Source organism: Amia ocellicauda, chromosome 1, assembly GCF_036373705.1.
Source record: "Amia ocellicauda isolate fAmiCal2 chromosome 1, fAmiCal2.hap1, whole genome shotgun sequence".
NCBI lineage: Eukaryota > Metazoa > Chordata > Actinopteri > Amiiformes > Amiidae > Amia > Amia ocellicauda.
Window position 1 is genome coordinate 44819525 of NC_089850.1, and position 27714 is coordinate 44847238.

Here is a 27714-nt window from a genome sequence, read left to right on the forward strand (position 1 = left end):
TTATTTTTTAAAAGTGCTTTATTGTAGTGGAAGTAAAGAAACTGTAGTTGAGAGTACAAAGAAAAATAGATTATACTTACATCTATAATAAAAATATATACAGTGTGCTATTTAAAATAATCACAAAAATAAAAACATAAAATAAAAATGTAACTAGTTAGATTAAGTTTACATTTTACACATATTATGTGCATTAACGTTGTCTATTTACATAGCTTTAGGGTGTCTGGAATGATTCCAGATGATTATGTATAAGTAGCTTGAAATTGCAGTTCATGCTGAGAAATGAATTGTGATGTAAGTTCCAGATGACCGTCACATATGGCCAGCAGCGCGCAGCTACAATGCATTGCACATAGGTAACACACAGAAGTATTTACATTCCCATAGAATGCAGTCAAGGCTTTAAACGTAGGATTCCTTTGCATAAGAAATCTCCTCGAACAGTGGCTGGCTGCACCTGCGGCTCACTCTCTCGAGCCTGCTCCTCGAAACGGACTCTGACATGGCTCTCTGACGGAAAACCGAGGACTGTCCAACCATGACAGGTGCGGCGTCCACGCTGCCTGAGTCCTGTGGGAAGCAGTCACTGTATGTGTTTACTGGGCACGTGTAGAGGAGCTCCTCGGTGACTGAAGAGGGCCTGGGCTTCCTATCTATGGACAGTTTCCTAGCATCCTGCACCGTCATACACCTGTATTCGGGGGGAGCTGGGCTAGTTCCGTTCTGAACAGCCTGCTCATAAGACGGGGGTTTGCTGGGTATTTTGCTGTCAACCTGCTGAAACACCTCAATTGCAGACACTGGACGGGGCCTGGGCTTTGGATCTGCAGGCTCGGTTTCATTTTGGGAGTCCTCTGGGAGAGTGTGACAAGAGAACTGTTTCTCCTTCTGGGAGTCTCTCTTCAGGCTGATCTTGCTGAAGTTGTACGAGCTCCAGCTCTTGGCCTTCAGCAGCACCTTCTTGTCATTCCTCACACAAAAGGACTGTGAATGTCTCTTACTCTCTTTGTCCTGCCTCTCGCTGTCCTCGGCAGCCTTGGAAGTGAAAGACTGGTGTCTGGTGAAGACAAACTTCCTGGGGCTGGATGGGGAGGCCAAAGGGGAGCTGGTGAAGACGGAGGTCTCCGAGACATTGGACAAAGAGCTCTCCAGGGAGCAGGTGGAGGAGGCTTGGGAGGATGGGGTTTTGGAGATTTCCATAGTCAAGCTGCTGCTGAGCTTCAGGGAGGGTGGCGGCCTCTTGTCCTTCAAATGTTTCATCAGGAAAGAATCGTCCGAGCTCTGTTTTTTAAGCAGCTGGCCCTCAAACCTCATGTCTTGTTTCTGCACTGAGAAATCGTCCTGACTTCTGTTCAGTTTGAGGGTTTTCATTCCTCCTGACGGCAGGATATTAGGCTCTGAACTCCTCCTATTAATCCTCTTTGTGAAGGTTTCAAAAATGTCAGTGGAGGTGCAAGATGCAATGGCCTCACACACTGAAGAGTGGGGGTTGGCATAGGCCTGCTCCTGATCAATCTCATCTGCCTCCACATGCTGCTTTCTGGCAAGGTCCCCAAGGTCTCCATCTGCATCCGGGTCAGTGCTGTCATAGGCCGAGTCATGTTGAATTGATGAGAGCGTATCTGTGGGGAACATTATGACACATGAAAATGATATCAGATACAGTTTTCAGGCTTAAGTACTTCAAGAAACATTATCTCTGATAAATAGTTATCTTCCATGTTTTTCTTAACTTTTTTTTTCTTAGAAAAATGTAGCTGAAATCAGTATTATCTTTGTAGTCAGATAACTATGGCCAAATGTATTTTATTTTTTCAAAATCGGAGTCTATATAAATAGCCTTCCCCTTTGACCTATACAACAGCTTACAAAGCAACAGTAATATCAATCAATTTACCTGAGTTATCACCCAGTTCATCTTCAGAAACATCTGTAAAAAGTGTTAAGATATCTTCGAATATTTCACAGCAGTTCTCAATTAAAAACTGCGTCAGGTTTGTAATCTGTAGGAAGAAACATCAAAGGAAAAAGTACATTAGAATTCATAGGCATTTAATATACAATGTTGTTGCTATTGTTTTTCTTTTTACATTTTAATATTAATACTGTACAAATATGAGAAAACCGATGTGTTAGCAGACTTGCCTACATATATATATATATATATATATATATATATATATATATATATATATATATATTTAAAGGAGTAAAGGGAAGCTGAAAGTGTTGAAGCCCTTCAGATGAAAGGAACACCTTGGCTTTCTCTGACACTAGAAGATGTACTCTCATTCTTACTAATCAATGGCACACATGACTGGTTGTAGGTTTCTTTGGCTGTGCTGTACATGTGTTGTTTATGCTGGTGTTGCTGATCAAAACACAATTCTACAAGCACTCGAGTGTGAAGCTCACCTTCTCTGTCATCTCCTTCTGCACCTCAAGAGACAGAGAGTTGTCAAGCAGGAGCATGTTGGGTGCGATGCAGACAGCAAGGTTTTTAGCGTCCATCTTGTTGTCTTCTGCCTTCCTACTGATTTGATTGAGCACAGACAGGAAGTGCTGCAGGAGCAGAATATTCGGCCTTGGGAGCTTGTCTATGACCCTGAGAGAGGGGGGACGGGGACGCGGGAATTAATGATTTGCCGCATTTTTGGTGTGACTTCCTCTTTAAGATAGCAGCTAAACAGAAAGGGACAGCTGCAGATCAACACTGAAACACTGTACTTCCTAATTTAGCCTGCTTTAAAAATTCCACTGAAAAGTACCTATTCTTTAGCACAAGGCTATAAATATCAGCCTTCATTACTATTAATTAATAACTTCTATAACTCATATTTAGCAACCACAACAGATCTGCACATAAACACTGAAAAAATATCCCACTGTAACCTAACCATAACTGCTACCGATACAGAAAGGTTTATATTCACTACATTAATGACATTTCCATTTTGTTAGAAATTAACAACTTCTACTTACAGTTTTAGTTCTCTGTACTGGTCTTCAATATTCTCCTTGTCCAGAGCTGCCATCCAGGACTGATACAGTTCAGTCAACAGCAGACTATTGGGGATGTGTCTCAGGAAATCCTGCAATAGAGTCATAGATGTTTAAACAAGGGGACTTTGTCTTACCACCTAATATAACTGACATATACATATACAACATTCTTAAAGTTATCATCCTTAGCTCATCCTCATCAAATTTAAATACCAATATTATTTGAGGGGGATGTGGTACAATACCCAGATATAATCATGAGTCTCTAATACAGAACTATTGTCTTTGCCTATAATCTATGTAAATTGCATATAAAAGACTGTAACTTTCATCCATGACACCTGGGGACCATCTATTTTGTTTCTTATTATTGTTCAAGGCCTTGAGAAGACTGACTGAGTTTTTACCTTAAAGAGTGCAGCAAGTGAAAATATGGATGTTGACTTCATGTCAACCTCTTGTCCATTGTTCAGCTGCTCCTTCATCTCCTTGCAAGTCTTAGCATTGCCACCTTTCCGGAAAATCCCCTCCGTGGAGACACCATCCTTCAGCAGACGCGTTAGAATGTCCTGGACAATCAGAAGGTAAAGATAATTATTTAAAAATAATCAACAGCAAGTGGAGTTTTCCAAATTCACATTAGAGCCAGATAGCAGAAATGTACAAGAAATATCATAGATAAGGGCCCCTTTCACAGACAACCTACCATGATTGTCTTGGGTAGTTTCTCATCCTCATCACATATGATTGACAATGGCTGTCCAAACAGCGGGGTCTTCAGGTCTGGATCTGAGCGATTGGAAGAGTTGGACAGTGTGAAGCTTCGCCTTTGAAAAGGCCAAGACAAAACCTTCTTCCTTTTCTTGTTGCCTTCTGTGTCAAAAAACAACAAAAAACAAAAACATATTATTTTTATTCTGATTATATGATTATTCTGTCTTAATTTCATGAATGCATAATATATGGTCCCAGTGTTTATTTGGCACTTGCAAACTATTAGAATGAATTGCTAATAGTGGGCAGACACAGGATAAAGGTATATATCATGTACATTCTTGAGACAAAACCTGCAATTCAACAAAATAAATGGTTAAGACTGACTTGTTTTTCTGTTAAATGCAGATTTTTTTTTTTAACACCATCATATAGTCAACAGGCGTTTTTTTAGGTGGTTTCTTTTTTGAAACCACAATTGTGGTTAGAGAGAGGACTTTGAAATTTCAAACTCACCAATCACTTGGCATGTTCCCTCTTCTGCATCACAAGGCGCTGGCGGGAGGTAGGTTTTGGCATCACCCTGGAAACAAAAACATGTGGTTAGGCAACTCACAACAACACACTACAGCCCATGTGAGAGGGCGTGGATCGGCCTGTGAGCAGGGGCTCTACTAGTTCTCCATTTTGCAAACTGCATGCCATCCTCCACGTGAGTGGCTGAATATTAGCTTTCCTTAACTGAGATATCCCTTTCACAGTCTTTAAAACAGAAGTATGGTCCCTTTCACTCTCCCTCAGCCCACTGGTAAAAGTTAACCAATGTGTGCTTGGGACAAAGGAGCCCCAAATAAATAAATTGTGCACATGGGCAGAATTACTGTTCTCTGTCTATTCATTAGCACTGTGAGGTTCTCTCATTTAGTGAACAATAAAATAATATTACTTAAAACTTACATCAAAATTTGGTTCGATGATGGAATCCATGTTGCCTCCACTTAGTGTTTTAGTCTAAAAAAGAAAATGATAGAAAATAAGTGATTGCACTTTATATCACAACAATGTATAATTATTATGATTAATATATATATATATATATATATATATATATATATATATATTATTATTATTATTATTATTATTATTATTATTATTATTATTACTATTAAATGTAAAGAGTATAAGAGAGTTCAAAGTGAAGGCAAGGACTTACTGCAATGCTGCCACTTAAGACCTTCATGAGTATACTTGTTGTTGGTGTCCTGGGACGTTCCTTCTGCTTTGCTTGTTTTATTTTCCTGAATAAAAACAGACAAAACTCTTCAATCTTCAACTCCTCTGACAGCTTCACAGTCATGATCAAAGCTTTCTACAGCGCTGTATTGACCGAGAAGCTGTTACATAGCTGTTATTGCTGAGTTTCCTATTGCAACTAGTGCGGGTTTACAAATTTGTGATACTGGAATAAATAAACAAAGGCAAATACATACAGACACATATATAAAAAGATAACTGCACTGAAAGTGTTAAAATGTGTAGGCAGATATGTACGGGTGTGGGTGTGTGTGTGCTCAAGTATAGACGCACCAGTTGCTATTACACATAGCATACTTATTAGCACAAAACCCCACACAATTCAGATATCTTCAGTAGAGCAAGATAATAATGAGTTTAGATAAATAAAGGTTTAGTTATTCTGCCACAAGCTTATTTGTAATGCATCTTTAAACTTGTATTATAATCACATTTACTATCCTGCATACAGTTTATAAAACACATAAAAATATTTTAAAGTTATTATGAGTCTTAACTTGTATTCCTGTAATTCATGTTGACAAACAAAACAAAATATGATGAAGTGTAACACATGGAAACACCATGCCCTTTGATCGTAAGTTGGCATTCTATAAAATACACCAAGGATTTCTACCACAAGTGATTGTTCATTTACTATTTAAAAGAGTGAAAGATGCTAGCTGGGGCTTACCAGTGAAGAGTATCTAGCCAGCGTTCTTTCACCTCAGGAGATCTGCAGGTGTAAAAGCAGCATGGTCTTAGTTACTAATCCACAGCAGAGGCAGAGACACACTAAACATGAGAAGCTCTACCCGCGATGTATTAATGGGGGAGGCGGAGGTGGTGGAAATTCTCAGAGTAATGGAGACAGGAAGCAGCATCACGGACTCTCAGTGAAAGCACCTAGACATTACTTCCCCTTTCCTTATAGGGCTACTGTCGTTTTAACTCACCACGACTGACGTGTGGAAACAGTGATGTACATTAGACTTGTATTTGCTCTGAAAAAACTGCAGCCTGGTGGGCTACAGCAGCAGAGTGAAGATGCCATACTGTAGGCAGGTGTAAAGTTCAACAACTGTAATGCGTAAAACCAGGTCAATGTGCTATTGGCGATTGGCCTCATTCACAGCCCATCCATTGACATTGTTTTAAGAACATAAGAAAGTTTACAAATGAGGAGGCCATTCGACCCATCATACTTGTTTGGTGTCCATTATTATTATTATTATTATTATTATTATTATTATTATTATTATTATTATTATTTATTTCTTGGCAGACGCCATAATACAAAACATAATACAATGTACAAATACCAATTTACACAAGTGAATAACAATAAATGAGGTCTTAATAACTAAGTGATCCAAGGATCCTATCCAGTCTATTTTTGAATATTCCCAAAATGTTGGCTTCAACCACATCGCTGGGGAGTTTGTTCCAGATTCTGCGTAGAAGTGTCTCCTATTTTCCGTTTTGAATGCCTTGAAGCCCAATTTCCATCTGTGTCCCCGGGTGCGTGTGTCCCTGCTGATCTGGAAAAGCTCCTCTGGTTTGATGTGGTCGATGCCTTTCATGATTTTGAAGATTTGGATCAAGTCCCCACCCTGTTCCAGGGTGAAAAGCTTCAGTTCCTCAGTCTCTCAGTAGGACTTTCCCTTCAGACCTGGAATAAGTCTGGTTGCTCTCCTCTGAACTGCCTCTAGAGCAGCGATATCTTTCTTGAAGTGCGGAGCCCAGAACTGTCCACAGTATCCAGATGAGCTCTAACTAGTGCATTGTACAGTCTGAACATCACTGCCCTTGTTCTCAATTCTACACTTTTGACAATATACCCTAACATCCTGTTTGCCTTTTTATTGCTTCCCCACTTTGTTTTGATTGGAAAGGTGATGATTTCACATAAACTCATAAGTCTTTCTCATGCGTTACATCATCCAGTTCAATTCCTCCCATAGTGTAATTATAGTGGACATTTTTGTTACCTGCATGTAATACCTTGCACTTGTCCACATTGAATTTCACTGCCAGGTGTTGGCCCACAACTGAATATTATCTAAGTCCCTTTGAATAACCTGAGCTGCCAAGATTTTCATTTGTTTAGTTTTATTATTGTATATTATTTTCTTTATTATTTAAACAGTGTAGTTTCAAATCATCAAGGGTGTGGAATAGGGCCAAAGCGAAGTAAGCATGTACGGCTTTTCATATCTGAATTGATTAAACACTCTCTTGACTAAAGCATCTTTGACTGGTCAGCTGGACATGGTACAGAGTGAGAGCTCTGGGTGCATAGGGTCAAAAGACCAAGAAAGGCCTCCGCCCCCCTGGAAACTTGACAATATCAGTATATCTTTCACCAGGGAGTTTCCCACCTGAAAAGAGCAGCTGTGGTAAAGAGCCTGCCTGATTGGTGTAAGTAAATATGAATTGAAACTCTTCAGAAAAGCTTGTGCAATCAAGGTTCCTTAAAGCATTTATGATCATAAGATGTTTAATGGTTAATTCCAAGAATAATGCTTCCATTGGGTAGCTGCCTAGTTGCAAATTGTAAGTAGTCAATAACAGAATACAATGTGTTTCAAGTGTCCCCTCATAGCAAGAGTGGTCCCAGGCACAAATCCATCCCATGCACATATACTGATCGCAAAGTAAGCTCTGCAGTGTTAACATAGTTGGACCTTTCAAGGAAGGATTTGTGTTGTTTTTATTCCTACATTTTGTAGAAAAGAAAGAGAATGGTATTTTAAGCAGCAAATTAGACATTCTACTGTAAGTACCTGTATTTTGTGTACTTTCGCAATTGCTTACTGTTTTAGGACACTGTCAAACAAATCCTGCACGGCTTTGTCCCTAACCTGAAACCTCCTGTTTGTATCTTTTTAACAGTCCACCATTCTATTGCTTTTCTGTGTTCTGTTGCTAACATTTGGAAAAAACATTGTAAGCTTCATGACAATTGAAAAGGACAGAACAAAACAAGCATTTACCACACATTTCCTGAAAAGAAATCAGCGAAGAAAGTGTGAAAGTTTCCTGATTAAATGCACTACTTAAGTCAATTTAGAAATGTAATGACATGGTTTTTGATTAAATCTGAATTTGTTGACATAAATAATCAGAAAACTATAATAATCATCACCTTCCAATTGCAAATTCTTATATTTTAGTGTGGCTGTTTGTTTGACAGAGGACTCTTCCTTTTACCCAGTACAACACACTTCATAAATCAGATGAGGGGGCGAAAGGAAAGCCTGAGGTATTCCACTCCTGAACAACAAGAGTCCCCTAGACTGCTGTTTACCTTGATGGTGCATCGTGTCTTCATAATTTAAAACCAAATCTATTTCCCTATATATAATCCCTGACCAGTATCTGAGATGTAATATGTGACATTTCAAATTTTTAGCGGTTTATTTCGTATTTCTCCTTGAGCTGCTGGAGTCTTGTGATATGTTCAAGGGGATTTCAGTTTCACTTGTGCAATTTAATTCTGTTCCCTTTTCTTCTAAATTACCCCAGTAAGATGTTATGGTACTGACAATAATATGAAAGCTCAGCTACCTGGAACCCAAGGACATTAATCTTTAAAGGTCCAAAATAAATTAAAAATAATCAATGGGAGAGCCAACAGCAGCAGACTTCAATAGAAATTTGCGATAAAGCCTATTCAAACATGATACAGAGCATATAATGACTGTGTTGTTAAAGGCTAAACAGAAACCTTTACACACTATTCATTAACATGGCATAGGGCTACATTCATAACATGCTCACCTAAAAGAAACAACACAGAGTGTGATTGGCCAGGCAACGACAAAAGAAGTCCTTGGGTCAATATTGATCGCGTCAATCTCATCTTCACAGGAGGCCAGCAGCAACTCGTTTAAATTCACCTTGTGCTTCAGACGGTAGCTGGTATTGGACCTAGAGGGAGATAAAACAGAAGGCACCATTTGACCCTTTTCCATAGGGAAAATACCAATACTAACCAGCTGTGTGATTTCTTGTGCCTTTAAAGAAACGGGCAACGTTGAGGACCGTAGACGCAGTGGTCGGCCAAGGAAACTTACTGCAGCAGATGAAAGACACATCATGCTTACTTCCCTTCGCTATTGGAAGATGTCCAGCAGTGCCATCAGCTCAGAATTGGCAGAAAACAGTGGGACCCTGGTACACCCATCTACTGTCTGGAGAAGTCTGGTCAGAAGTGTCCTTCATGGAAGAAGCCATACCTCCAACGTGGCAACAAGGCCAGGAGACTCAACTATGCACGTAAACACAGGAACTGAGGTGCAGAAAAATGGGAGCAGGTGCTCTGGTCTGATGAGTTAAAATGTGAAATATTTGGCTTTAGCAGAAGGCAGTTTATTTGCCGAAGGGCTGGAGAGCGGTACACGAATGAGTGTCTGCAGGCAACAGTGAGGCATGGTGGAGGTTCCTTGCAAGTTTGGGGCTGCATTTCTGCAAATGGAGTTGGGGAATTGGTCACAATTAATGGTCTCCTCAATGCTGAGAAGTACAGGTAGATACTTATCCATCATGCAATACCATCAGGGAGGCATCTGATTGGCCCCAAATGTATTCCGCAGCATGACAACAACCCCAAACATACAGCAACAGTCATTAAGAACTATCTTCAGCATAAAGAAGAACAAGGAGTCCTGGAAGTGATGGTGTGGCCCCCACAGAGCCCTGATCTCAACATCATCGAGTCTGTCTGGGATTACATGAAGAGAGAGAAGCTACTGAGGCTGCCTAAATCCACAGAAGAACTGTGGTTAGTTCTCCAAGATGTTTGGGCCAACCTACCTGCCGAGTTCCTTCAAAACTGTGTGCAAGTGTACCTAGAAGAATTGATGCTGCTTTGAAGGCAAAGGGTGGTCACAACAAATATGGATTTGATGTAGATTTTTCTTCTGTTCACTCACTTTGCATTTAGTTCATTAATAAATATAATCTATTAATGTCTATTTTTGAAAGCATTCTTACTTAACAGCATTTTTTCACACCTGCCTAAAACATTTGCACAGTACTGTATATATAATGTGTGTGCACTATATTTAAGACCTAAACAAAATCCAAACATTGACCTACCCAAGAAATTCAATGTACTAACCTGTACCCTGTTGTGACTTGTGACAATACATTACACCATGACAGGGTAACAGGTTTGTTACCGGGGGCTTTACAAAATAATATTCGGAGAAAGCATTTTTCTTTTCTGTTTTGCAGAGCATCCATTTTTCTCTTAAATGACAGTCATCTCATCACCTAAATGAGATTAAGTGCCAGGAAAGTTTCCACTGCAAGCCTTCTCTCAATGTCAATATTTTAGCAAAAGCAGACCGAAAGAGGTAAGAGTTGTACTTTCCTCAATAGAAATTAGTGAACTAAATCAAGCATCCCATGACTAATAGTGTTTTGTATTTTTTCAAAGGCCAGCCTACAAGTGACAATCAATGTAGGAGGCAAAGCCAAATGTCAGCAGAGTGCACGACACTGGCTAGGAGAACTGGAAGTGATGTTTTCAAGGAAGATGTGTAACCTACCAAAACAAAACAGTTCAGTCCCATGTGCCAGAATATCATTTGAAGGAGAAGGACACACTGAGGGGTGAGTGGAGACACTAACAACAGGGCTACAGTATACGATCATCAGATTGTTAGATGTTGTTTCAATTCACTGCATTTTCTTCACAATCTTTCTTCTTTAGAAAAATATGAATACTGGCCACTATGTCCATCATACAATGCCTAACATTGCCACATACAGCATGGTAAGTCCTGTGAACCAATTAACCCATATTGAGGGTGGTGATAGATTAGTAAATATATATATTGATGTTCAATAAGGATCTACTTACAGGAAGACCATGTCTCGGCTAACTTGTGTACTGACACAATATTTTATGTCTATATATTGGAAAGAAATTGGTTCATATTTAGAAGGAAGCTAGCTAATGTCATGTTCTAATAATGTTTTATCAGCATTGTATAGTTGATGCAAACAGAAGTGTACAGTCTTATTTGTTTCAGCTGCTTTTCTTTCTTTAAGTGAAAAGATATACATGAGCTTGTCTTTCAATCCCTTGGTTTGGTTGAACTGGTTCAACAGAATTGCTGTATTATTCAGAGCAGTGAAGCCGACACAATGAAAGAATGAGGGGTACAAAAATCCCCGATTCTCCATCAACTGAAATATAAGTCATTGTGAGACTTCTTGTGAAAACAAAATAACTTAATCATTCTGACTTCTTTGGAGACTAATATAGTGACAAGATTTGCATACACTCCAGCACTAGGAAGTTACCAGCTGTCTTGTTATATCTCTCTTAGGGTAAAACATTTTCTTTCTTTTTCATTCTGGGCCCATAAAGCAGAAAAATAAAGCTTTGTGTGTTTATTGCTCACACTTCTCCACCCACTGAGACTCCCACAGTCCTTGACAGGGAGACGGAGTGAAAAGCAGGTCAGGTCTTGTCAATGCCGCTGTCACTCTTTGATCTTTTCAGACTGTACTAATGACAACAGATTAACATACAGAAGGAAATTCCACTGCCTGGCTCTATGGTCAACAGAAGCATTTGGTGTAGGAAGCCAACTTAGTCATTCTTCTTCCACAGTTGTTAGTGCTGCACAGATTTGCTTGCTGCTCTTCTTGTCTATGTTGTCCAGCCTGCTATTTGTCACTCTGTTTTCTGTACCAAAACACGTAGCAGGAAAGCATATCAACTCAAACGAATCCCTTTCTAGCTGCATTTACTAATTAACTTCAGCTGAAAAATGTTAACTTCAAAACCTGCCATTTTAATCGATTTAGTTTCCAAAACAGACACCAGATTTGGAATAACGAAAAATCCCCACAGTTTCTCTCTTCATTTGGTGGCAGATTATGTGCTTCCTGTTTGTAAAAATAATAATTTGTTTTTGACAAGAGTTTACACCTTATCTTAGCAGGCACTAATTCTAGTACCAATCCCCAGGTTGTTTTGGTTAATTCAGAATTTTTAAAAATTCCACTCTAACCAGCTTCACTAATATTGCCGTAGAACTGTTATAAACAATAGAAATCCCCAGTATGTAAAACAAACGTGATGCAATATGTTTTTACTCAACTGCTAAAATTGTTTTGGGAGGAATTCCCCCTTTCTATTAACCGAATAGAATTTATTGATTTGGAAATATATGGAGAGGTGTTATTGTACCAAATACACAAGAGTAAAACTTTTTAAAAATAGCCACAATGTGTGTTCTATATATAAACAGAAAATTAAATCCACCTTGTATTACTCAGAAAAGGACACAACTGGCTTGTTAAAGTCAGACTTTAAGTGGTAAATGTAAATGGTTAAGGCTGAATGAGAACAGTGTTGTAACAGCAAGCCCACCATTTCTGTCCAGGTGGGCTTGCTGTATTTTTTAGGGATAGTGTTGCTTATAGTGTAAACTTCAAAGCATACATTGTAGATAAGTGGAAGAATGCTGTCCTTCATGTCAAAGTGACTATAATATGCATGTTGCTGTGTTTGAGCAGACTGTTTTGTTTTGTCTTCGTCTGTGATATAGATATGGTTCCCATCTATGTACACAATTTAAGGACTCAACGCACACAGTGTAAGCTGCTTCTGAACATAGAAATGTAATGTTGGGGGAAAAAGATATATAGAAAACAGATTACATTCTTACTTTAGCTTGGCAATGACCAGCACGTCACTGAACAGGAACAGGTGTCTGTCTTTTGTCAGCATGCCTTCAGTCACCTGCACACACTCGTCAAGAATCAGCTCGGCATTTTCACTGGTAAGGCCCAACACAAAGGGACACTGGTCCACCGATACAGGGCAGGGCGTATTTTCCCTGGGAGACACAGAGCACACAAGACGTCACCCAGCATGTTCTCAAATACTAAATCAACCAAACGCAGTGCTGCTTTTCACACCGTGCTTCGCCTGTATTTTTAATTTCTGGTCTGGATATAGAAACAATGTACAGATACTGCTGTACTAACAAGTATTGTAAGGGAATGAAGACACAACATGAACTCTGCACGTACAATACATATTTAAAAAAGAATAACTTTACAGTGTGTTTAAATGAGCTATCAGGACAGTTTCATTATCTCTAGCGAGTGGGTAAGGCTTGACCACAAATAAACTCAAACCACAGTTCTCAATTGATCCACGGCTTCTTTACAGGCTGGTTTTTCCCCTTTAAATATACAACTCCCACTCCAGTTCACCTTTCAGTGTCTGAAACATTTCATTTTTGAGAAATCTGACAAGGTTACCATATTCACTAACAGTTAGAAGATTGAAGCTCCTCTGACGTGGTCTGAACTCAAATATGCTATCCATTGTTACTAGTCAATCATCAATTGACTTGATTTAAATGATTTAATTGACATTTAGTCTGTTTATTTCTTTAGACAAATGTAAATTAAAATAAAAGGTAATTTAAAGCATTTATTTAAAAAGTTGCCAGAAGACAATTGATATAGAAAACCTTCTCTTTTCCCTTTTGTAGTTCTGATATACAACTTTACTCAAATACATCTTCAGGACTTTCTATTGAACCTGCTCTAATTTGAGTAAAATAAATTTTAAGATACATCTACATCTGGATATATACAAATCAGTAAGACTAGACTATGATTTTGCTAGCCTGCTCTTACATTATTTTAATTACTGATACACATACAGACTATATATACAGCTGGATTTCAGCCAAAAGGATTTACAGCTGGTTTTGCAGACCTATGTTAGCAGTAGTTATTGAATACTCCTACTAAATAACATTGGCTGATCCAAGACAAAGGATGATCTGGGTCTGCGAATCCAGTCTTTAGTATTTAGCTCAACTACTCCACATTAACAGAACAACTCCATGAACAATGGCAACTAGTGAGGCTATACTCTAAAATAGTATAAATATAAAGATAAACAGTGGTTATCTGTTTCTGCAGGAACTAGAACAAGACTGAAAGTGTAAATGGTGTCGCCCTTATCTACCCACAAATGACCTATTTTGAAAATAACAACTGTTACCAATTTGCATATATATAATCTGCCTATGGGCAGATGGCATTTGGACATTTGATTTAAACAAATTAAAAAGTGTTAGCAGCCATGATAGCATAAAGATCAGAACTTTACAAACCAAGATGATACATAACATACAGTTTAATGATATGCCTACTCATTTTAAAGTTCTTTCCAGTCAATGCAAATATATGCATAAACAACTTCCTGTTTATGTTGGTATGACCCCAAAAATATATAGAATTTACTTTGTCTATTTTAAGATACCTCAAACTAATTTTAAGGTATCTTTAATAAGGAGATATTTGTATATACTTGTAACATATACAACATTCATGCTATCTGAAAATAAACAGGATGCCATGTCTTTTGTGTTTGGCCGATGATAAGAGTTTCCTACTCCTTTCAGATTCACCTTGTCAAAAACAAATCTCAAGGTAGAATGAAAAGAGTGTTGCATAAGTTTGCTCGATTCCCCTTCTAGGTGTTGGCAACACCAAAATAAATGGGACCTGTCTCTGGAAAGATGCAGGATGGACACTAACCACTGGACACTGGCAATATAAACCTCTCTCATGAAGCCTTGCTGTATCTGTGTGTAACTCCAATGTGAGTAAGCCAGCGGTAATGACTCTACAGCTGTTGGCTGTTTGTTGCAGGATAGTTAAGCCAGGAAAGCTGGAAGTCAGAGGGAGATCGGGGTCTTCCTCCTCCTGAACCTCAGTCTTGACAGTTATTACAGTGAATGTCTACTGGATAATCTGACAGTGAAATAAGGAAAGTAGATTATTAGAGGGGGTTTTGTAGTATGTATAATGAATGTGTTTCCAAACTGCAAGACACAGAGGTCATTTGTTAATTTTCATGTGAGATTTCAAATCAATCAGTCGTTATGTGATATAGCACCTTTCACAGTGAGTTGCCACAGGGTGCTTTCATCAATTGACAAACCAGGACAATTAAAATACAGCCATTGTGCGCAGAAGAGTCTATATATACCCATCAGGTGAACACAAAGATTACAATGAACATGTGTTGCTTACAATCAAGCATTAACTTGGATGTTATTCACGTATAATGTTTGTGTTTGTTTTTGTTTTTATGTTATTGTGGTTTAATAGTTGGTGCTAACAAAAACTTTTGGACAGCAGTTCATATCAAAATATACTGAAAAGCAATTGTAGATATATCTCTAACTGACTCTTAGTTTAATTAAGGAGTGATGGGTAATACAATTACTTATGATAAATAACTTGGCATTTGCAAGCTGAATTCTGCGTGTGCGTTTGCATGGGAGGAGTATGTATGAATATTTCTGTGTGGGGAAATGTGTTAGGTGGTATACTGACGTTTCTACAGACCACCTCCAGCTTGTCTACAGCGTAGGGGAGGAGGGGACTGATCTGCTGTAATGAACATGTTCATGTCAACAGATTAAAAGTGGATGGAAACCAAGTACACGGCATTATTCAAAAGGTGCACTATACTGGGAATCTAATCTGTAAACTGCCGTCACTGCTATTTTACACAATTAAGCAATTATAACATAAGGATACATTTGTTAAATTACAAAATGTAGCAAGCATTACCTTCTGTGGGTCGGAGGTTTAACCATCCCATAATGGGTCCATTAGACCCGTTTCACACACAACACGGTGCTATATCTGACAGTGTCATTGAGCCAACAGTACAGAGAGACAAAATCAAAGCAAAGTTGTTTTTCCTTCTCTTCTTAAAATAACTGTTATATTCCTTTCTACTTTGAGTGGTTTATACCACACAGGCAACACATTTGTTTATCACTGGATCTGACAGCTCACCAAAATAGCAACATATTTGATTAACATTACTGATAAATATCTGTATTGTGTACTTCATTTGCTGAAATTACAGACATGAAAAAGGCGCTTTCTTGATCACTGCAGACAGTTTGATGAGTCCATCTTCAAAACTGGGAAGAGGGCCATGGCAGATGGAAGAAAATTGCTAATGTAGAGAATATAACTGAACTCCCTATTCAACCACCTCTACTAAATAAATTATGGAAATTTATAATTTAGTCCTTCAAAATTATGTCATTTTTTTTGTTTTTTTTGTACGTGTGGAAACCCTAGTGTGTTCCAAAAAAACAACCCCGGATTGCAAACACAAACTTTCCAGAACCTTCACAGCAGTGTGTAATGAACCAGGACCAGCAGTCTTGAGAGGTGTTTGCCTGAGGCTGGCTGTCAGCTGATTAGTTGTAATTTGTAGATCCTCAGCACTAGTGGAGCTAATATTTTTTTATATAGTTTACAGGAAAAATTTGCCTCTAAATATATAAAATATATAAATTGAGCACACAGCTTTCTTCATCGTTCACCAAGCCTGAGCTCACAGTGACTCGCATTTGGTGGCAAGAAAAGTTTGTTTAAATATATTTGATTCCCTTTATTTGGTTATGGTTTATGTGCAACACTCATGGTATAGATATTGATGTCACATGCATGTTATCTGGATTCTGCACTGGAGGTGCACTGGTAGGCGGCTGAAAATCTTTCTCCATTTACTCATATGATCAATATGATGAAAATGGTTTGGTAGATCTGATGACAACAATAGTCATGAGAAAAAATCGAAAGGAGATGCCTTTCACACAGAAATAAAGTCAGTGCAGCATCTCTTCTTATAAGAAACATAGTCCCTCTGAACTGGAGATGGTGCCGGGCATTCAGCCACGATACTCATTAGCACACCGAAAGCATGTGATACCCACAGAGTGAAGTGACAACATGATTCTTGCTTTCTGATCTTCTGGTGTGTTGCAATGGTTGCAATAGCTCTTAGTGTAAATCACATGTTTTTAAAGACTGTGGCCTGCGGGAGAAAGTTTAAAACTCAGTTCTAAGGAGGGACTGACAGTTTCTCCTAAGAGGAAAATTAGCAATTCTAGGTGTTTGATTGTGGACTAGCAGCAAACCCATAAAGCATATTTAGGGTGTACAACAGAGGTGCTGAGTGTCACCCTGTGTTTTGATGCCATATCTCTGAACAGGATGCAAACTAATGACGCAAAATCCTCACAACTGCATGAAAAAAATGACATTTGAAAAGTATCCAACATTTGTCAAGATCTGTACACTCCAGTCACCTGCTGTAAGTACATAATCAACTGTCCCAAAGGAAGCTGACAAGACAGATGATTCTCAGAAAGGCCACATGTTGTCCTCTGTGTTAAAGAAGAATGTAAGTAATTATGTAAAAAAAGAATATTTGTAAAAGCTGATTTCATTGGAGTAAACACTAGATTGAAAATGTTCTTCACATCAGTGATCAGGTAGACCCAGAAATACTAACGATTTTATTGATCGCAGAGCTTTAAGTGGCTTAACCTCAGCTCAGACTGCAGGAGGACCCTCGCAGTGTAAAGGTCACAGGCGTGAGTCCAGGCTTTTATGAACAACAATCACGGATGCAATCTGAGAGTTACCGTCCCAAACTGATTTGTGTATTAGTAGAGGTGTCCACAGACCCAGTTTAGCTGCAACCTGAACATCTGAAGTAGACCTTCCGTTCACATTAACACTGTAAAAGCACATCATCAAGTGTAATCTAGAATACAACAGACTGACCCTAGCCTGCCCAAAGCCAGATTGGTAGAGCAATGTACAAACCAGTGGAAGAATTATCCGTTCCAAATGAGGTTAGACAAGCTGTAAGTTTCTTTCTCAGATTTTGATGGTACAAAGAAAACAAAACATGTAGCTTTTTGTTAATTGAACACTGGAGAAGACACTACAAACAAACAGCCTTTGGATGCTCTCGTCTAAAGAGAAAATGAAAATACTGCTATGGTCATCGTGTCTTTTCTAAGCCTGATGATAAATGTAGCAAGTTGTTTTATGAAAATTCCCCAGATAACAGGTGGCCCGGGTGTTGACCACAGAGTAGGAGACTTGACCTACAACAGCAACAACATCAAAAATCACACTATTACTCAAGGTTTTGCAGCCTGATGGACAATGTTTTAAAAGAACTGAACACTGAAGATGAAGGAATGAAAGTTTACACAACAGCAGAATGAGGTCATATTAAACAGACTCCGGTAAGTAAATGTAAGTGAATATAATAACCTATTTATATGGATAGGTTTAAAGGAACAACTAAAGAAACAAAACACACAGTTGAATAAATGTGAAAGTCCAAAACCCCCAAGAAATCGCACTGCGCACAACACAACAGACACAGATGAAGCAGGCAAGTCTCTGCTCGAGCAAAGCTGAAGGGGAGTGCTCGTCCAGCCCACGCTCTGATTCCTGTTAGCAGACAGACACCTGCTGGACTGGCTGCTGCAAGTGCCAGTCGTGCCTCCACGCCTCCCGTCTCTCGTGTTTCTCACTTTGGTAAATAAATAAATAAATAGGCTACAGGCTTGGTATTCACTACTGAGATATGCTTAATCTTCCCTGACTTCCCTCAGGTCAGTATGAAGGAACAGAGAAAGAGCAGGATCAGTGGCAATTGCATCTTCCAAAACTGAGATTTGAATCAAGGGTTGTAATACAACAACAAACAAAACACATACCCAAATATAAATAAAACTATTTAAAAATAAGTATTCTATAAATGTATTTGACTTGCACTGCAGTTCAGTTATGGTTATAACTTAACCAACCACTTTTTCTTAAATCCCTCACTGCCAAAACATTATTCATTAACTTCAGTCATGCATCAAGTTATTTTTCATTTATTTCACCACACAATGAGTAATGTTAATCCATACATCAGCAGGAACACATCCAAACAAAATATTAGTAAAGTCAAAGGATGCTACGTTGCTATGTACTTAAGTAATCACTTTATTTAGCAAATTGTTGCTACAATTTGTGATGATTCAGTAGAGCACAGTGTTTTACAGTTGTTGTCTGACTGCAATACAGCTTGCTTTCCCTTAAAAAGGGAACTTAATCCATTCATGTTTTATGACTGGGACAGCAGTTTTGTGATTTCCTTTTGATCTTTCATTTTGAATCACTCAGACAGTCTAGTGCCGAATCAGAATGCTTTATAGTTAAGTCATGAATCGATTCAATTATATAACCAAACACAGGCAGTAGGTCTTAGTCTCCTTGAGGGATTCCTGATTTTCTATAGTAATGTCCCTTTAATTGGACTGAAGACAGATTAGCTACAATAAAAACAAAAACAAAAAACACAAAATAGTGTCAACAAAACAAAAGTGAATTGCATTGGTTCTCTAAAGATTTCAAGGGATGATACAACAGATATTTTAACCAGAAATACTGAAATATCACAGTCTACATGTGTCTGCCCTAAAACATTTGGCGCTTAGCTCTTCCATTGAAAGCAGTGCACAATGAAAGATGATACTGGCAGTAAAAATAAATCAATGAATAAATAAATACACCCATTTAATTGATAAATGCCATACTTTTTTTTTTCTGGCACTCAATATTAACAACAAATCTTCTCTGAGGGAGAACCGGTTGGTCTGGGCAGTATTCTGGTAATTCAGAGTACAACTGATCCAGCACTAGCCTACCTGGGTGTTATCCATGGCTTGCTGAGCGCTCTGCCAAACACCAGAGAGGGTGCTGAGCGACGCCTGTGGGCAAGGCTCCTCAATTGCTGTGGGACACGGGAAAGAAAAAATAGGTATTCAGTTATATAAGTGGAGGTGTAGTATGACTGCAGTCTCCTGGAAATGTCATTTACCCTGTAGTGGGTAGGAATTGCCTCATTTGCCAGCAGGACCAAGGGATATGATGGACTTCATATCCCTAGAAATAACACACCTGGGACATCAAAGGCAATCAGCCTTTGTCTCAACAGAAGCCATGAGAAAATATATGCACTCTGCGCATCTGATGTAGCTGTCTATATATTGTGCTATCATGACTGCTAGATGCTGGTAAGCAGTGTTAGACTCATTAATGGATTGGTGGTCACATTTAGGGCTCTCAAATCTGTCAAGTTTCACTTCACAAAGTGTGAGCTGCATGTTTGAAAATGTGGTCTTGCAATGGCTCCTTGAGACTGATATCAAAACATCATTATGACTGGTAGAACTGATCTCCATTAGTCAGGTTCATGTTACAGCAGCACACTACCAAGATAACATCGAGAGGCTTGTCATGCCCTTTGCATGTGGCGACACATCACATTCTCAAGATGAAAATGGTCGGGGATCACTGTGTGCATGGTTGCAGACCACCCCCAGAGAACTTGCTTCAGGCAGGAATTAGGCCCTGAAGTACTGCTCACAGAACATGCTGGAGACACCCTTTGCTGATGTCTCAATTACCCACAGATCACCTACAAGAGTCAGGTGGTTCCTAAACTCGACAGGAGACTTACACAAGAATGTTGTATTAAATCCCCCTGAATAATTTATAAAAAAATAACCAGGAAACCTTTTGAGAGGATAAACCAAGATTTTTGCAAGAACAATTAGCATGCTGATGATGGACAAAGAGACACATCCACGGAGGAATATTGGAGAGAGTTCCTCTAGCTGGCTGACCAAGATGATAATGAAGATAATTAATATATGTATCAAATATTGGAATACGTAGTTCTGACAAAGTGTTATACAAATTCTAGTTCGTTTTTTCATTTTATTGTGTTTTTCTAGATTTGTTGTAATAAAGATAATGAGTTGAAGGCAGTCTGCTGGCTTCTGTATAATTGATTCATAATGAAAATCCTTCTAAATGTTTTATCTTCCGAGTGATGATCAAAGAAAACATTATCAATGAGGATTCTACAGTCAGCCATCCGACTTAATTTATTTTCAGTTGCTGGGTCATGATAAGTTGCAACAGAGAAAAGAAACAGAAAAGCAAGCATGGGTTGTGAAAGTGATACTGGGCCTTATTCCACAAAGCAGCTCCTCCTCTATTCATGGCCTCCTGGGATTTTAAATCAGAGGTTACCTATTTCAGAGTGTCAGCTCCATGCAATCAGAACTGAAGTCCTGATGCACTTTAAAATGAGTGAGTTGAAAGGTGAATATGGAGGAGTGTAAGACAAACACCCCTCACAGACAGATGGTTTGTATCATAACACTATTATTAGCATACACCCACACATTCTCTCATCTGACACCTTTGCATCCTGAGATGATTCCAGATAACCATCTATATCGGGTCTGCAGCAGTGCTGTTTACAGCTGGAGAGCTTCAACCAGGAACCTATGTCAGTGTCTTAAAAAACTGGCGATGCTGAATCAGATCGTATCACAACCATTAATGACTTTTGAAAATACTCTCTGAATTCATTTCCAGATATAAACCAACACTGCCAGTAGGAATCTTAAATCAATAATAAACCACTTAGAGTAACTGTAATTTAAGATCATGGATGGGTAGAGGATTTGTATGTGGGTTTTTTAAATCAGCATCAAATCAAGTTTCAATACAGACAATTTTGAAAAGTTAAAACAGCTAAATGACCGATTTAATGAAGTTTGTCAGACACTCTGTTAACAGCCATAACATTAAGCTGTAGTTCATCTCATTGAAATGGCCATTATATTTGGGAATTTTATAGTGAACAAAAGGGTTTTTAGACTCAAAAGCAACTCAAACCAAATGAGCCCATTGTACTAGCTTCTTGCTCATGTCTGACACAAAGTACCTTTTGCAATTACAAATTGTTTTCACTCTCTGGTGTGTGTTCTCTCTTAATTACTGCTCTTGGGTTGGGCTTCTGGCTCTCCGCATGGCTGCAGAACCCCATGTGTATTGTTGTGACCCAGAGGCATGTGATACGAGTGAGTTGGAATTTCAGCAAAACTCAGGGAAATCGCTCGGTCTATAAACTCTCTTAGGTTTCTTCGATTCCTTTCCTAATTGTTCTAATATGTCTTGAGGCTGTTATTGTGGTACAGAATGGTGTGAGCGAGCTCCTTTTCTACCAAGGGGCTTATCCACCACCAAGCTAATCACCTTGCATGTGTCAGACTCAATTAGACTTGTATCGCCGCACAGAGTTCCTCACTCTCCTGGCAGACAACCGCAACGCACCCAACAGGACGGGCAGCGTAACATTATCATCGTCGTCATCGTCAGTAGCCCAGTGGTCCATCACGTAAGCAGCGCTTTGATTTTCAGCATCGGGACACCAAGTGCACTCAGGCGCTCTTCGAATGCACAAGGACAAAGAGGAATTGTTCAAGTCACTGAAAAGGCCGTCTCTGCCATTGTGATGGTGGACTATGAAAACGAAAATTTCCTGTTTACGAACAGTCAGTGGACCTGTCATTGTTTGCCAGGTTGTGACAATGTGGATGTGCTGGAAGACTAAGAGCCTGCTCAATGAATGTCGATGGTTTTGCCCAAAGTCCAGTCCTGGGATGCCCCCAGGCAGACATATGACTGCCCGCCTCAAAACCCAAATCATCAGTGTCTAATAACTCTATATAATTATCATGGTATCGTCACACCTTTTTTGGGGGGACTAAATACTTAAACCCTTTGGAGCATAGTCATCTTATTATTTTATATTTCAGGAATCCACAGTCTCTTAGTAATGCATAGTTTCAAGCAAGAAAGTGTGTCTCACTGAACAATGTTTTTTCTGGTTTTTTTTTTTAAGAGTTTCAGACTTTTACTGATCCGGGCAGTGGATTAAATTAAAAGTGATATTGTGATGAGTTCTATAGAACTGTTTTTCTGTATTAGAATAATACAACAATCCAAACCTGCAAAATCCTGAGTTTGTCAAAGACAAAATTATTTGTTATGAAAAAGGAACTTCTCTTTCTCACTCTGAGGCATTGCAAGTGGTTAAACATTGAAAAAAAAATCAAGATTAACCAACCAAAACCATTCACAGGACTGCTTTTTATGCATGACGTTGAAGTTGCCTGTGAGTATCATGGTTCGAGTCATGTGCACCACATGAAAAACGTAAGACTCATCCTGCACATGCAAAAGGCCGAATATACAACTCCATGTTTTGTACACATATACAACACAAATAAACTATGATTAACAGCTGATGCAAAGGGGAAATTATAATGATCTCTGGGTACATTATATAGCCTGGCTTTTAGAATGGAAGCAATTAAAACAGCCCTCATCTCCATTTTCTGACAAACTGCCATCTTCTAATTGTGGGGCCGCAATTACACCCAAACTCGGAACAAAAAACATGTACACACAAGCAGACATCCCATCAAAATTTTCTTTGCCCTCATTCAACAGACCAAACAACTGGTTCCTGCAGAGTATATTCCCCCATTATTCAAACCCCTGAGACTGAGACCCCACCAAGCCTCTTTAACTGTAAGTGCACGATGTCTGTCCCTGAATCATCTTGAACATGATATAAGTGTGTCTTAGGAGCTGACACTCTGAAATAGGTAACCTCTGATTTAAAATCCCAGGAGGCCATGAATAGAGGGGGAGCTGTTGTGTGGAAGAAGGCCCAGTATCACTTTCACAACCCATGCTTGCTTTTCTGTTTCTTTTCTCTGTTGCAGCATATCATTACCCAGCAACTGAAAATAAAGTCCACCATCTGTAGTAATTTTATCATGCTTCCTTAGAAAAGAGGTGCTTCCCAAATAACAATGGTGTGAGTTTCTTCCCATTTTCTTGAACTGGAGCTGCTCCAGGAGCTGGTGAGCTGGTGCCCTGGCTGAGAACAGCCCTCCTCACATCAGAAGCAGTCCCCCCATCCAGGTAGGTTTCATGTCTTGTAAAAGCCATACCATCTCCCACTGGAACACTTAAACTGTACGTGTCTGGTGTTCTCCACCACTCTTCTATTAGCTCAGAGAAGTTGCTGTATTCATGTCCTTGTGATACTAGAAGTATACCATGCACCACTAAAACTAGGATTTAAATGCCTTTACTAAAACTAGATTTTCAGATAGGACTTTGTTTTTCTGTTTACCCAGTAAAAGGCAACTGATGAGCTGCTTGTATATTTATAATGCTTTGTTGATATACAACATGTTGTGTTGGAAATGATGAGTGACTTGTCAAGCATTGTTCCCATTTCACTAAAAGGTTGCCAGGATAAAGCTAACAACAAAGTAGCTGCTTTTGCAAAATCATGTACTGAGTAATGGAGCAACTTATAATCTAATATTTATTGGTGTGTAAAACTTTCATTCTTTTCCCTTTTTCATTCATTTTCCCAATACATATATAAACTTAGCAAATAAGACATTAAAAATGTATGTAAGAGCTGGATATACAAAATTAATATAGGATCCATGTGACAAAGTCAGGACAGCATGGCAGATTGACCCAAACACCTGCTGTGTGTTAACTGTTGAAACGGTTACACTGGCAACATCAGCTGACACCAGCACTACTGTTTCAGCCCTATTGTGGGCAAATGGTGTGCAGAAGCATGCATTCCTTAAGAGGCCACAGCAAAGCCATGACTCACAGGGTCAAACGCCATTTTCTGAGCGATGTCGCAAAGTGCTGCCCTACATCCCAAATTCCTTGAGGTGGGTAGCGCAGAAGTGAACAACAATGGAGAACAAAACCACAGGGATACAATCACAAAAATCTCAATTTAATGGCTTTACTGACAGGTCAAGCTGCTTCTTTCATCATGGTGCTACACAACGGTCCACAGCCTTGCAATAATAATGTGTGTCAAACGGTTACAAGACGGATAAAGCACCATTGCAGACTTGTACTAGTTCAGCCTTCATTCCACATTCCACAGAAGGATCAATTCACTACGTGAATTACACCACTGGGAATGCAGAGCTGAGGGGAATGGTTTTGTACATAATCTTTTCCAAATGACTGCTCACACACCCACAACCTATTCACTTATGACAACAAAATTAATGACCCACATGCCTAATCTCTGTCCTTAGTCTGACAAAGTTTTATTAGCAAACAAAAATTCTGACGAGTTCTTTCTTGGTTTACTCTTCACAGTAACAAATATGTATATATTTCTCAGTTCAGGTTCAGTATGATGAATACAATCATATTGCTGTAAAAATAAAAATAACATTCAAAGTTAATTTACTTTAACTACTACAATACTACTAAAACCCTGTGCAACTCAGCATACAGCAATACAGCGGACAGTTGGATTACTTCCAAATATGCATTTATTTTCCTCCATTTTAATGGCAAGTATTATGTTTGGGTTCCTACTAAGCTACCATCAGGGATGGCCTCTAACAATTTGGTAACAGTGAAATAATGCAAACCAAAAATACATTTTTTTACAAGTACAAAATACAAGTTTTGTTGCTTGACTATGTTCTTTCAATTCATATTTCCACACAACACAATAAAAACGTTTTAATAGCAATGATGACATTATCCTTGTAAGTCTGTGTATACATAGCACATTGTATTTTATATTTGAAAAATCATATAAGCCTCCCTTTGATTAAAATTGCATTATTATTACTATTACTATTATTACTATTACTATTATTATTATTATTATTATTATTATTATTATTATTATTATTATTATTATTATTATATTAATAATTATAATAGAAGAACAAAACTGAGCATTCATGTTTTGGGATTGTTAAAGTATTGTTGATAATGAAGAACTAAATGTAACTCAGTTATGAAAAGGAAGTTGGTCTCGTTTGCCTTATTAAGCTTTAATTTGAATCAAATTAATTACTTGAGCGCCAACATACTTGGAATCCTGCCCTTGCTTTGTCACTTGGAGACCTGCCCTGCCTGTGCCCTATTTCTAAGGAGACTAGCGCTCACATGCACAGTGCAGACATGTGCCCCAGATTCAAACTGAACAACAGAGTGCTCTCCATCACCAGACACTGGATCACCCTACTTGTTACTGCACCTACTCAAAACTACTGTATGTTCAGAAGGGAGAGCCTAGAATATTTGAGATTATTACATATATGATCAAATCAGGGCATGGCACAACTTCATTATAACTCCTCTCTCACTCTGTGCTCTACACGTCAATGTTTCTTGCACAAGTGCTGCAAATCAATCAGTTTTTTTGTATTCTTCAGTGCAGGCCCAGATAAAAATCACAACCTTGATCCACCCACCAGTTGTAAATTACAAACCCAGTACTTGACGGAAGCTTGATTGATTAACATCCCTCCCTGGTGGTAGGCAGGTGACCATACTGACACTTACCCTTCATCCAAATGATTTATCTGTGTTAGATATTCTTACACAAGGTACCGAACTGCAGTTGTGTGGATGGCTTGCTTGATTACTGTGAGATTTGCTTGGCCCAACGGCCTTCTATAGTTGAACTTAATGGTGGATAAGCATAAGGAGTCGAAAGATTACAGTTTCACTGTGCTAGGATATGCAAACGGGAGGCAGACTTTATTCACAATTTTATGAAAGGTAAAGGTAAATTGATATTGACAGTGAGGGGAACTAATCACATTCAGTCTCACCAGGGTTCGTTTGTTTAATTGGAAAGGAAGAAAAATGTGACCTGTAACAACAGGATTAACGGATTAGTTGAAATGAAATGCTGACTATTTTTCTTCCCATTGATGCGCTCCAGAGGTCCCGTCGAAAACGATGCATCACATTTTAAAATCAAGGTTAATCTTTAAAATGGAGGTACAGAGGGGAAAAAATATTCAGTGCTTCACATTTATATATTTTTTTAGTCTGTTAACAAATCATAAATACTAATAACAATAATAATGTGCTGCTAATAACATGGTAAATTATAGTAATCCCAGTCTGCAGTTATGGCAAGTTGGTGAATTATAATTGAAATCTCAGTGGGATGTCGGGATTACCTGGAAATCTCTACTATTGTACTCTCAAAAACATGCATGAATCATGGGTGGTTCAGAAACAATATTAACATCAGCATTCACAGCTACACACAGTCCCTCTCATACTTAAAAATGAATGGTACGTGTCTGCACAGCTTTTTACTGCACAAACTGAACTAGAATGTGTCCTACGTTTATGTCTAATTACATTTCTCTCTCAGCACCTTACCCCACTAGGGGCTTTTTGTACTGTACATTTCATCTTTGTGTTCAAAATGAAGACTGAACTGGGGCCTGTGAGGTTGCTCAAGTTGTTCTTTATTTCACAAGTTTTGTGGCACTTTTGTTAACTCACTGTCAGTTGTCTGATACATATTACATCAACTACAGAGAGAGAAAAAATGTATCCTCGCTGGAAGGCTTTACAAAATAGTCACTGTATTACTGCACTGTGCCATCATTTACTTGGTTGTAATTCAACTTGCATACCATTTAATAACATTATCATCTGTAGCTAAGAGATTGTGGAACGTAGGTTTCCTCGTCTGCAGAAGTTTTTGGTTTGAATTGCTCCTATGATTCTGTGATAAAAATTTACACCAACAAACACAAGACACAATATATAATATAGTATTTTATGGTGTAACAGCAGCCTAAGCAATAGGGAGAAAGCACAAACATAGGCATTTTCAATTGAGCTGCCCATACACTGTTAATATAAAAAATAAGTTCTGATTTCAGCTCATGCACCAGTTTCCACTACAGTACATAGAAACGCCTCTATGCAGCCTACATTGCAGTACTTACAGGGCTTATCGAGGCAGCGACATCATCGTAACTTCCCCTCCGCATGGCTGGCTAGTGCTGTGGCGCGCGAGAGCAGTCAGAGCAGCAGTGGAGCAGCGGCCGCTGTGTCAGTGCA

At 38.8% G+C, this 27714-nt stretch overlaps 1 protein-coding gene across 1 annotated transcript; it reads right to left on the reverse strand.

The window, feature by feature from the left end:
* Positions 1–27714, reverse strand: tagapb (T cell activation RhoGTPase activating protein b). The gene is made up of 14 exons (XM_066706468.1): positions 27600–27714; positions 19602–19687; positions 12708–12878; positions 8797–8946; positions 5708–5749; positions 4934–5018; positions 4678–4731; positions 4237–4303; positions 3713–3879; positions 3414–3575; positions 2986–3095; positions 2419–2608; positions 1901–2006; positions 1–1625 (listed from the first exon to the last, which is right to left on the reverse strand). Exons 1-14 carry the CDS (start codon positions 27642–27644, stop codon positions 406–408), a joined length of 2655 nt encoding a protein of 884 aa, XP_066562565.1. The 5' UTR covers positions 27645–27714; the 3' UTR covers positions 1–405.

Excerpts from the sequence above, each read along its gene's own strand:
- tagapb (XM_066706468.1), bottom strand. The coding sequence starts at position 27,644 with ATGCGGAGGGGAAGTTACGATGATGTCGCTGCCTCGATAAGCCCT. Across the intron at positions 3,880-4,236 it reads GGGAACATGCCAAGTGATTG|AAGGCAACAAGAAAAGGAAG; the intron begins GTGAGTTTGAAA and ends TTTTTGACACAG. Across the intron at positions 2,007-2,418 it reads AGAAGGAGATGACAGAGAAG|ATTACAAACCTGACGCAGTT; the intron begins GTGAGCTTCACA and ends TTCTTCCTACAG.